At 42.4% G+C, this 12,007-nt stretch overlaps 1 protein-coding gene across 2 annotated transcripts; it reads left to right on the top strand.

Moving 5' to 3' along the window:
- The first annotated feature begins 1,272 nt into the window (after positions 1–1,272).
- LOC119649202 (general transcription factor IIH subunit 1) lies at positions 1,273–11,198 on the top strand. 2 transcript variants are annotated; one of them, XM_038051254.1, is made up of 7 exons: positions 1,273–1,803; positions 2,888–3,097; positions 3,159–3,497; positions 8,735–9,174; positions 9,234–9,801; positions 9,861–10,036; positions 10,099–11,198. In XM_038051254.1, exons 2-7 carry the CDS (start codon positions 2,944–2,946, stop codon positions 10,222–10,224), a joined length of 1,803 nt encoding a protein of 600 aa, XP_037907182.1. In that variant the 5' UTR covers positions 1,273–1,803; positions 2,888–2,943; the 3' UTR covers positions 10,225–11,198. The 2 variants fall into 2 exon arrangements, with proteins under 2 accessions (XP_037907182.1, XP_037907181.1); XM_038051253.1 differs by lacking the exon at positions 1,273–1,803 and adding an exon at positions 1,834–2,719 and having other exon boundaries at positions 10,099–10,239.
- The last annotated feature ends 809 nt before the right edge of the window (positions 11,199–12,007 follow it).

The raw sequence follows: 12,007 nt of genomic DNA, 5'->3' as shown, positions 1-12,007 counted from the left end.
TTAAAAGAATTACGTTTTTGTGATTTTCCTTCCAGTACAAGGATGAAAATAGCCCAATTGACCAAAACTTCACGAGATACATGTCCCTGTCGCCAGCTAGTGACAAAGTAATTCGTTTACATTTCCCTCAACCCCCAACACAATAGTTACTGGTCTCTACAATCTTGCGAGGAAATGACAAAATCAGCGGAGCCCGACGGATGTCACAATTTCCGCAGCGTAAAAGAAACTCTAGGGCTCTAGGTACAAGGTGGCCTTAGGCTAGAAACCTCCGGCAAAGTAATACTTAACAGTGGTTTTGTGGGGATATGGGTTGAAGGGCAGGAGAAGTTCTAGCGGGTCTGAATTCCACACAATTCTACAAGCTGGTCTGATACCCCTTTTCGGTTTTTGATAATGGGTACGCTAAAGAAATCGTGATTTTCGATCTCCCGGTTTCGAAAAGTACTGATCGACACCTTTCATTTGATGTCCATGACTATATTCGGTGGAAAAAACTTGTACACCTCCTTTTGCAAGTATACCGCCCCCCCCCCCCCCCTCTTAAACTCAGCATAGAAAGATGTAACTTACTGCATGTGTGGGCATTCACATTTCCCACCTTCTCATCAAATTTCGTATCACCCGGTATAGCCAATTCTGAGAAAAGTGCGGGTGGTAGATAGGCAGACAGATATTGAACCGATTAAAAACTATCCCCTGAAACGGCTCCCAAATGGCTAAGCGCAATTTTGGTTGATGATCAGGCTTTCGAGCATCTAAGGACATTTACCAAAGGCAAATTATCGGTGTTTTTAGCAACTCCTATACATTTGAGCAGAAAACAACGTCAAGTCCCAAATATTTAACAATTAATCCCTAAACATGAAGTCTGGAATTTAATCCATCAGACGTTGATAAGAAAATCAAGTAAATCTGGGCGAAGAGTTGCGATGGATTCTAGAAATAATTCTCTTACAGTATGTTATGTAATGCAATGTAAGTGGATTGTTACAGAAACTCGATGTAGAGAACTGCGTAGTTCCCCAAAAACCAGAACGACAGCACTAAATAGAAATTTCCTCTTCCCCTCAAACATAATTGATCAACACGTCTCCTCCTCGGCCCCCTCAATTTGTTTTTATTATACTCGAATCACGCCCAAGATCGGGTGTTTTACGTCGCGAAAATATCAGCAAATTGTTCGCCGGATCAATATTTATCTTCAGCAAATATCGTGATTGCATTTCGAACGCGAATCGTGACAAAAACGGCGTCAATTGAAAATCCCTTGCATCCGAGGGGAAAGCGTCCAGAGAGGAGAGAGCGCAAGTCCGTCGGAAACGAATGGGAAAATATCCCAATTGGTTGCCGTAGCCAACAGCTTCCCGCTCCGCGTCCCGCCGCGTCTTTGCTAGGCTGTCGCCTTGCAAATTTGCCCATCGTCGACCGACCGACAGTTTCCCCAGCGCAGTGAAGTAGTGGACGAACCGCCGTCTGTGTGGATTTTTCCTTCACTCGGAGGTTTTGAGCGACGGTTGGACTCAGTGGCCTCTGTCTCGCTTCGGGTCGGGAATGGTTTGTTGTGCTTCCCTCGCCGCGCCGCGCCGCCCGCCGGCCCACGAGCTGCCGTTCACAGCGGCCGTGCCGCCGCATGGGATGACAGTTCATTGCCGTTGGTGTTGTTGTCGTTTTCAATATTCGGTGCGGCGGGCGCTAGCGCTAGCCGCGCTTCCTAGCGGATGACTTGGGAAAATTGCACATGGCCGCCGATACGGGACGTCAAAAGTAGTCGGTCCAGGAGGAAATCGGTGGTTTTAGAAGGTTTGTTTGGGCGATTATTTCGTGAAAGTTCGATCAGTGGTTGCATGTGTCTCACGGGCAAAGGATATCGTTGGAGTTTAGTGACAAAACCCTACTGAAGTTTGGGAAAAACAACTTGATATGATGTGTAGCACCGCTTTCTATGGGATTTCGCGTTTCGTCTCAATTACATCACGATTTTGTGATATTCCGTTAATTTTTCGGGGTTTATTCAGAGACTGTTACCTTGACGATCGTGACATGGGTTTAAGGAAGCTTGGCTGATCCCTAAGTTGGTCAGCGGGTCCCATTATCGCACCTCTCTCCGAGTTGGCCGACCAAGTTCTCTTGGCAATTTGGTCGTTCATTTTCGCAGAGTCAATTAGCGAAGATTATGGAGGTCTAAATGGGTCCCGCTGAGTTTGCGATCTTATTAAGACGATTCTGGGGATTCTCAGTAAGTGAAGGCAGGTAAACTCGCAATTGTGTGTGCCGCTACGACAGTGGCGAAATTTCGCAGTTACTTGTTGCACGGGGAGAGGAAATGTTTTAATGTTGGGATTAATAAATGACCCACGGGGTGATACCTAATTGCCATTGCTGTCCCTACTCCCTCGACCTCCTGCTCGGTGTATTTACCTGAATATCCGGTTTGTCGACGGACAGTCCCGAAAATAGATTTGCATGAAGGCAACTTGTTCCAAAAATAGACTTTCTTAATTGCAAGGTGACGATAAGTCGGAGTTTGGGTTGAAGTGGCGTTTCTGGTCGATGAGTGACGCTTTTCCCTGGAAGAATGTGCATTGATTGCGGAAGAGGGGTCCCAAGGGCGGGCGAATTTGGGCCATATCCAAAGTTTGACTTCATAGCGTAAGGTCCACAGTAAGAGGCATTATTTTTTCAATCGTATCTTTTTACGCATTCGTGATAAATACGTGTAAGTCCTTCGAACGATAAAAGATAAATATTCCTCTAATTTATTGATTTTTGTGGGATCCATGTATCCTATTCTTCCTTTCTCATTTTTAGCACTAGGAAACTTATCAGCTGATTCCTCAAAAGTATAAACGACCAACCACGGCTTGACATTTTCTTCTTTTTCCAGATTATTACATTTTTTGGATACTTAGAATTGGCTGCTGGTAGCCACTGTCATCCATCATGACAACAAGCAGCGAAGACGTGCTCCTGCAAATGGGGGAAGTGCGTTACAAAAAAGGCGATGGCACGCTCTACGTGATGAACGAGCGTCTCGCCTGGATGGCTGAGAACCGCGACACAGTAGCGGTCTCGCATCGTTTTCAAGATATCAAAAGTGAGTCAAATATCTCTATTCCTCTTCCCTCCTAACCTTCACGTTTCCGATTTTTTTTCAGTGCAAAAGATTTCACCGGAAGGGAAGCCAAAGGTGCAACTACAGGCAGTTCTCCACGACGGCAACAGTTCAACATTTCATTTCGTCAATCGTAATGGGCAACAGGCACAAATAGCTGATCGCGATAAAGTCAAAGAGTTACTTCAACAACTTTTACCAAATTTCAAAAGGAAAGTCGATAAGGAGCTGGAGGAGAAAAATCGAATATTGTCTGAGAATCCACACCTTCTACAGTTGTATAAGGATTTGGTGATAACAAAGGTGTTGACTAGCGAGGAGTTTTGGGGGACACATGCGAAATCATACACGGAAAACAAGAATGCAAAGAAACAGGAAATTGGTATGAATATTTTAATCGATTTTTCAATTTGCCTTCTTTCATTATTTATATTTGAAATGAGAAAAAAAAGTTATATCAACCAGTATTATGGCATGGCCAGGACTGTAGGGAAGAAACGCGAGCCAATATATTTTCACTTCAGCTTTATCTACTTTATTGTGTATCTCAATGGCGGGCTCCCGAGAGATTTCCGGATCTTCGGATAATCACCGCCTGTTAGTTACGCCTATTCGTCCGTATTTGAACGACGGCCCGCTCATAGCTAGGATCTGGCTGGCGCGATCCTGTTTGGCCCGTCATTTTGGACTTTTCGGGCAACCGGTCATCGATTGAAAACGATTCGGCCATCCGGTCAGTAGGAAAGGGTATCAGGCCAACGAGTATGCGTGTGGGATAGTGCGCCCGGTCGATGGTCGCCACACAAGCCGTCTAGAGAGTAAGCGAGAATTTCATACCCATTTTCATCGCTGGGAAAGATTTTTCATAAATGCTCAAACATAAAAGTATCTCAAATGTGCTTCTCAACGCCTTTCATTGCCAGAGTTGAATTGATGTGCCGCCTGGTTACCCGGTGTTGTGTTGATAGTCCAACAGGCGGCCGGGTGGACTATAGACCGTCCATCCGTAACTGATATGCCTGCCGAATTGTATATGGTATACCTCTTGCGTTCGGCATTGTCTTTGTCTGGAAGATGTAACGAGTGCACTGCAGGAGCAGATGAGATTAGTATTTCACGTTGCGTTTATCACAACTCCTACCCATCCGCCAGTTTGAAAGTGTCAACGTGGCTTCCAATGTTAATGAGAGTATAGTTTCTTTCATAGTGCTTTATGATGATCAGTATTATTTCCGTATTGTGCTCTGCACAATGACAATCCATCATCCTCAAAATGCTACATCGTTGTAGTACAGAGCCCCATAAGATACCGGCAAAGACAACATATTCTTTGAGTTCATCATCATGGCACTCAAGCCGTCCTTCCTCCCAATAGCTATCAATCAACAAGAAATTGAAAGTTTACCACTTTTAAGTCCCAACATAGTTTGCCACCATAACGATACTGAGGACGTCTCCACTGTAATTTGCAAATGAGTCCGGCTTTGCTTTTATCGTCAGCTTGCAGGCCTTATTAGGTTTATTTCATGGACAGGAATCTTTGTTTTTCCAAACTAGGCGACAAATATTCAATGGCTACCCAAGCATGTTTTGAAACTTGCTTAAAATAAGACTTGGAGGAGTGACTGTGCCGCCGGACATTATGGTGGCTCTCTACCAGTCTAATTCGTGAGCCATACATCATTGCAAAGTTTTCTGCAAGGTTGTTTTCGAATATGTGCTGGGAATATAAATTAGGAGCGGCTCTTCAATCGTTGCGAATTATAAAAGGGAGCGTATAACATCTGCGAGCCGCTTCGGTGATGTTGCTTACAGGGCAGAGGTGAGGCAGCATCTGAAGAGTTGCCTCGGTCCAGATAAGAAACCGTAGCCGTCTTTGTCCCCATTTTAATTTTGGAAACTTGGGTGTTAAAGCCAAAAATTGAAGCCCGTGGACCATCAAGAGTGGGAGCAAGTTGCTCTCCATTTGGTCCGGTCCGGCATCAATTGATGCGGTTTTAGGACTCCCCAATCCCTAAAAAAGTTAAGGTTGAATTAATGTAATTTTTCCGTTCCAGTAAACACCTATAGTCGTTCTAGTGGTTTGGCATTGACAGCAATTATGTAAACCCTTATTTCCTTCGCAAACATGGTTTTGAGGTCGTGTGGCATTCCTTGGCAATATGCCCTTTATCTTCACAACTTTTACCTCGAACAGACTGGTCAGTATCCCTTGCTTACGAAGTACATCGTACTTTGCCGATTCACAAGTCTTCGCTTTGTGCTTGGGCTCACCACACTTGTAACACAACGTCCTTTTCTCCTGCCTTTTCCAAATCCTTGCTATATGTCCGTATACCCAGCGGGTTGGAACTATCCTTCGTCTTATTCTGCAAATGATGAACCCGATCATTATTTTCCCGCAATGGAGGAGTTGGTTCGCTGTCTTCTCAGGAACAGTGACAATGACCAGTTTTTATCCCCTGACAGACGTGATTCCCATCTTAAGGTTACTCATATCTGGATATTTCCTTTTTATCGCCTCCTCCAGCGGTTCGAACCTGCCGGATTGATTTAACATTTACCCTAGCGTCTACTGGTTTGGCGTTGTTGCGAACTTCTCGAAGAACTTCCGCAAAAGATCTCCATTCGTTCGGTTTAATGAGAATGGCCGTGGTTTGCTACTTCTCTTTTTCTTTGGTGCTAATATTCGTCGACTTCGTAGTATACTACAGTGAAGCCACTATCGTCGCTATTCAACTGAGGTTGCTTTTGCACCGTTGCGCCGTTTTTCCAACGTCCTCTTTCGTCGATTGTTTGTTCCCCTTCTGGCGGGCTGAGGGCACTGCGTTTTGTGCAACTAGGGGCTGCACTAGAGATATGATTTTTCATCAGCTCTTCTTTGGCTGTTTTTTAGCAGTTTCGCTGGGGTGCAATAGTTCTTGGAACCTTAGCCTTAATGAGTAAGTCATTTGTATGTATTCTGCGTTCGGCGACGTATCTCCATAAACCGTCCGTGATGGAACTGGAGGAACTAGTGGACTGCATCTCCTTCTGCAGGCGAATGTGGTGAGGAGCAGAAGGCGCATGGAAAGCAGAACCACCGGCACTTCCCGCTGAAACCACTGGAAGCGCCAAACGGAACGCAAATAGCCCACTGCAAAACAAACGGGGGAAAAGCGGAAAGAGGAAGACGTTCCTGCATGAGAATTTATCCTAGTAGTTTTCAGAGCCCAAAGAAGAAGGTATGCAGGACGCGCATTGTTGCTCCTGCACCGAATTTCCGCTTACTTCAAAGAGATTTGTCAGAGTACAATAGCTCCTCCTCTCTCAAATGGGTTTGGGTCCGTCTATGGCGATTCGTTAGTTGTTTCTTATGACATTTCCGTGTTATAATTTTTTTCAAGGAAGATGTCGGCAATGGAGTGACGGGACAACATAATCGTAAGAATGCTGGAATCAAATGGTCCATGCATTCAATGCTAAGTAGGGTTATCTGTAGAGAATATTCGATATAATCGGGCAGACTAAAGCGTTCCGTTTGTAATAGCCTTTAAACTAAATCGGGAATTCGAATAATAATCGCTTCCTATTGACTCTTTTAAGGAGTAGGTATCCATCTTTTGTAATTCTTTCATTGAAATTTAAATTAGACTGCTTCAGTTTCATTATCATTACACCTAGTACTGTACAACTGATTAGCAGCTGAACAAACGCTATCACGAACGCGGCTGGAATCCGAGGCAACAAGATCGAAGGGCTCAACCAACTATAATTGTGTCTTCGACAGATTCGTTAGCTTTTCAATGCTCACATTTGTATCTGAGAGTGGATTTCAGGCAGAATTACAACGAAATCATTTGACTTCATTCAGGTCAGAAAAACCAGGAAAAATTCGTACTCTTTCCAACGTTCGCGTGGTTTTCTTACCGGTCGATTCCCTTGCACTTTCCCTTCGAAGACGCTTTTAGGTACTTCCTCGTCACTGAGTCATGGTTCGTTGCTATGGCAGATGTTTTTTGGGGAGTAGGCAACAGCTCTATTCGCCGAACTCCCGTTGTAAATGCGACCTTAATCCGGTATAACTGGAATATTGTGACAAATTTTTTTGCTCGGGTGCAATGGCTAAGGCCACGACCTAGGGATACTTGTGATTGTTTAAAGAGGGGAGATAGGATAGCGGGTCTACTAATGGACTGACTGCTGGGACTAGAGCATAAAAAAGTCGATGGGCATTATAAAAACACTTGCAGGTGATCAAAGATCTGGTAGGTAGACAGTACTTTTAATTCATATCACAGCTCTAAATTCTGATGAAGAGAATTTACACCGTATGCAATCAATGATGGCAACCTACTGAATAGTTTATCGATTTTGGCTACCGGTCATCCTGTTAGGATTTTTTGCTTTTATTGAATTAATGAGAAAAAGAAATCTGTTCACGATAGATTCCGACCAAGTATTGCATTGGCCTGTAAAATGCTTGCCTATGGGTACATCATCATTGCGGGTGATCTTATTGGGCATGTGGGCAAAAAGGTGAAAGGTAATTGGTCCCTTAGGGGCGAAGGGTTTGGAATACGTAAAGAGGGTGGCGAGAATATTGTTGATTTTGCAGACTCTCACAACACATACATGATTTATTAAAGAGCTGTGTCATCTTCCTATATTTGGTAGTGGAAACAATAAAGCGGAAATCATACCATCGCATCTTAACATCATCAGTTGATTGATGTCTTGCAAAGCAAACTATCGTTGAAACAACGTGAGGACTACATTGGCCGGCCGCAAATTAAATGGCAGCGATTTCGCGAAAAAAACAGAAGAAATGATTTCAGTTATGCAACTGCCGACAATTACGATAGTTGAAGAAACGTGAAATCAACTAGAAATACGATTCATAGTCTATGCAATCCTCGGGGTTACCAGGTCTGTTAAGCGAAATATTTGGCTTTGGAATGACGATGCCCAAAAAAGTTTCTTGTCGATGAAATGCCGGCCAATTGGAAAATTTATAAGAATTCAAGCCGGGAAGCAAGGAAACCGATTATTCTTATTTAAGCGGCTCATTACTCTAAGGTTCCAAATGCTTGCCGATTGACGATGCCTTAACGGTAACTCGCTAGCTGGCGTCAGTATCGAAACCCGAGCGAAGAAACTATGGCTTAATATGCTAGATAGAGATTGAGAGAGAGGACAAAGCATATGACCGAGAAAAATAGTGTTTTCAATCAAGACGAATCGACCTCGCTACTAAATGGGACACAGGTTGAAAAAAAAGAATCCTTTTTGGACCTCAAGAGGGTCGCCAAGGAGAGGATGTGTAGAATTTTGAATAGATCTGTGAAGCTAGCCTTTCAGTATAAGCCAGGTTAGCCAAGACATTGCATATTTGACGCAGAAGTTTCTAAAAGGTTTTTTCTTTATCCATATAAGAAACTCTGTACGTAATTTATTACGTCCAACAAAAAGGAATTGTTCTGTGAAATGCATTTTTATAACAAAAATTAAAATAATCCCAACTGAGAAATAAACTACATTTGGTCATTGCTATCAAAGATCATTTTTTCAATATATTTTTTCCTTGACAATTTGTAAGAAGTAAATAATAATAAATTCAATATATTTGTTCGTCTGTAGGTGTATCGGGTGCCTTTTTAGCAGATATAAAACCGCAAACGGATGGTTGTAATGGCCTCAAATATAATTTAACGGCTGACATCATTAACTGTATATTTAAGACATATCCGGCTGTGAAGCGTAAACATCAAGAAAACGTCCCATCGAAAATGACTGAATCTGAGTTTTGGACGAAATTTTTCCAATCGCATTATTTCCATCGTGATCGTTTGACGGCCGGGACCAAAGATATTTTCACGGAATGTGGAAAAATTGATGATCAAACTTTGAAGGCTGCTGTACAGCAAGGACCAGAAGATCCTCTGTTGGATTTACGACAATTCGAGGACAACAGCTTGGAGGAAGGTTTCGGCGGTGCAGCCTCAGATAAAAATGGAGTGAATAGTGGTAACATTGTTCATCAAAGTATGATAAAACGCTTCAATCAACATTCGATTATGGTGAGTCCTCAGTGATGAGTTTTGCTCGATTTGCTCTATTAAAATGTTTGCCTTTTAAGGTGCTTAAAACTTGCACCAATGTGACGGAATCGCCCACCAAACAAAATGGTAGCACGGATTCTTCAAAAGCAGCCATTGATGCTAATAAAAATGACCTCAATTTGAACGGTATCAAAGAAAAAAAGAAAAGCCATAAACTGAACCACAGCGAAAACAATCACGTGGGATCACAAGACCAAGTGGACTCTGCGGATTTGGTATCTAAACCAAAACGACAGCGTATTCTTGAAAAGATATCATATGATGATCTGGGAGCTCCTGTATTGAATGGTGACATAGTAGACTGTGCTACGGCCAATCAGAATTTAACCAAGACACAACAGCTCAATCTGGCTAAAGTAGAGCGTTATCTACACGGACCAGTACCAATTGCTGGCGAGCCGCAAGAAGAAGCGCAGGAATTGAACTTAAACATGACTCAGTATCAAATCTGTCAAGATTCCGAATCATGGGGACAACGGACACCGCATAAAGTGTTGGTTAGTGCCACGGCGGCTGTGAATGCACTTGGAGAATTGAGTCCTGGTGGCGCACTGATGCGCGGTTTCCAAGAACAATCATTGGCACGTGAGTAGTCTGATGAGTTTTTGCTTTAGTAAAAGTGTAAATAATAATTGGTTTTTCAGAACTTGTACCACCTGACGTTGAGAAAGAGCTACGCTCCATATACCTCTCTCTTAGTGAATTGCTACGTCATTTCTGGCGTTCATTTCCACCCACCACGCCTGAGCTAGAAGCACGTGCTGTTCGAATGCATGAATCATTGCAGCGCTTCCAAATGGCCAAAATTACTCCATTCGAGGTAGGCGTCGGAGTAAATTTTGTTTTTACAATTGGTTGTTGATATTTTTTCTTGAATTACAGGATCGTGTAATGCGTGAGCTGTCGCCTCTTGGGAACACATTAACCCAACATTTGAATCAATTGCTACAAGCTGCCGCTCGTAAGTTCGCCACATGGCAAGAGAGAAGAATGCGCCAACATCGGTAGCAGCAAGCCTATATAATTTAATTTTTGTTCCGTTACTCTTTCGAGATGGCTTGCGCTACTTGAATCATTTACTTTTGTTTTGGTGAAATAGCAAAAAGCGAATGATCACGGTACATTCTCACTTTCAATATTCCTTCTTGATCTTTTGCCATTCATATCGCATTTTGTAAAAAGAAATAGGATTAAGATAGATATCGACACAAATCAAATCGAAGCGAACAAACACAATGTCAACATTTCTTGTTAAATATTCAACTGAACATACGGCATTGTAGTGTGGACCAACGCAGTTGACCTACAGCCGGTTTCCATGCTCATGCAAACAAGTAACGAGTACGCAGCAGATGCTCTGTTGCCCATCATAACCGCCAATTGTGTAAGCAATACAAATGCAAATGTTTATTTTTTTTTCTTTTTGAGAGACAGCCGTTATTTCCTCTCATCGTTTTGAATACTTGAAAAGTACATATTGCAGTAACAAGTGGATATCTAAGAAAATATCTAATCTTGGAAAGTGATAGAGAAAAGCATTATCGTTGAGTTCTCAATTAAATGTTTCGAATTGAAATTTCTTATATTACCGGCGTTTGGTTCGAGCCGATCAGCTGTTATATCTAAAATTTTCGGCGTGTATATACTAGGAAGTTAGCGACAAAAATTCAGCAGGACTCTGTTTTTCCATAAAACTGAATTAACGGGTGAAAGTTATTCTCATGCTTCGGACAAGTACATGGTCGGGAGGCAAAAACTTTGTAAATAGCGTTTTCATTATTTAGAAATTTCATTCTTTGTTTCGTTTAGATTTGTAATAACATAAATTATTCCAAAATATTATAAGTGAACTCTCACAATTAAAATAAATGTCGACGGAAATGGAAGATGTAAGCAAAGAAATTTTATTAAGTGAATGAGTAGATGAAGTTACCTTATTTCATGATTGATTTTTATGAGAAAAATATAAATATGAAACAATAGGAAAATTGTTTTTTTTACTCTTGCTCATGTCCTTTTCCTGCCCCTGATTGTGATCTAGTCGATTTGATTTGATAAATATTGCGGGTCAGTCGAAGTCCAATTGGTCCTGTTGAGTGCCATGTGTGATGGTAAAAAGGTAGATAGGAGTCGTACAATCCTACAATTCCTTCTTTCAACTGCATTTCCAAACCCTGGTATTCCCTTCATGTTCCTTAAAGGGGTCTTCTACCGTCGCGCTTTCAGAAGATCGAAAAAATTATATATTTGGCTTTGACGGTTTCGATCGCAGGGCAGATGTGATCTAATCAGGCGCTGCCTCAGCGCCTCTATCCTGAGGAGCGGCGTGACCAAAGTGGCAACAGATAGTATTTAGCTCCTTTTTATTAAATTCAAAACCCGACAAAGGTATGAATTATATCGACCGAAAACGCCTGGTTTGAACCTAGGGGGACTGGGAATGAGTTCTGAGTCCGGAATCCACTTAATGGCGGGCCGCATTTTTTCGAGAAGCAAGAAGAGTTCGTGTGAAACAAAACCTTATTAAAATCGATTCAATGTCTGACTGTCACACCCGTTTTACTCCAAAACTGCTCGATCGATTGTTACGAAATTTGGAATATTTTGCATTAAAAATATTAGGCGACGACGGCTTTACCGTTTCTTACCAGGGCAGAGGCAAATTGCCAGACGCTGCATCACCTCTGCCTTTGGAGCAGCGTGACCGAAGCGGCTCGCAGATGTTAAGTGCTCCTTTATATAATTCTAATGCTAAGAATACGCCACAAAGATTTCATAAGAAGCATGTTCC

The sequence above is a fragment of the Hermetia illucens genome, chromosome 2 (assembly GCF_905115235.1).
Source record: "Hermetia illucens chromosome 2, iHerIll2.2.curated.20191125, whole genome shotgun sequence".
NCBI classification, from domain to species: Eukaryota; Metazoa; Arthropoda; class Insecta; order Diptera; family Stratiomyidae; genus Hermetia; species Hermetia illucens.
This window is presented reverse-complemented; position numbering and strand designations above follow the sequence as displayed.

Coding starts and splice junctions, on each gene's coding strand:
- LOC119649202 (XM_038051254.1), top strand. CDS start 2,944: ATGACAACAAGCAGCGAAGACGTGCTCCTGCAAATGGGGGAAGTGCGT. Junction 9,175..9,233: donor TCAATCAACATTCGATTATG/GTGAGTCCTCAG, acceptor TTGCCTTTTAAG/GTGCTTAAAACTTGCACCAA. Junction 10,037..10,098: donor CCAAAATTACTCCATTCGAG/GTAGGCGTCGGA, acceptor CTTGAATTACAG/GATCGTGTAATGCGTGAGCT.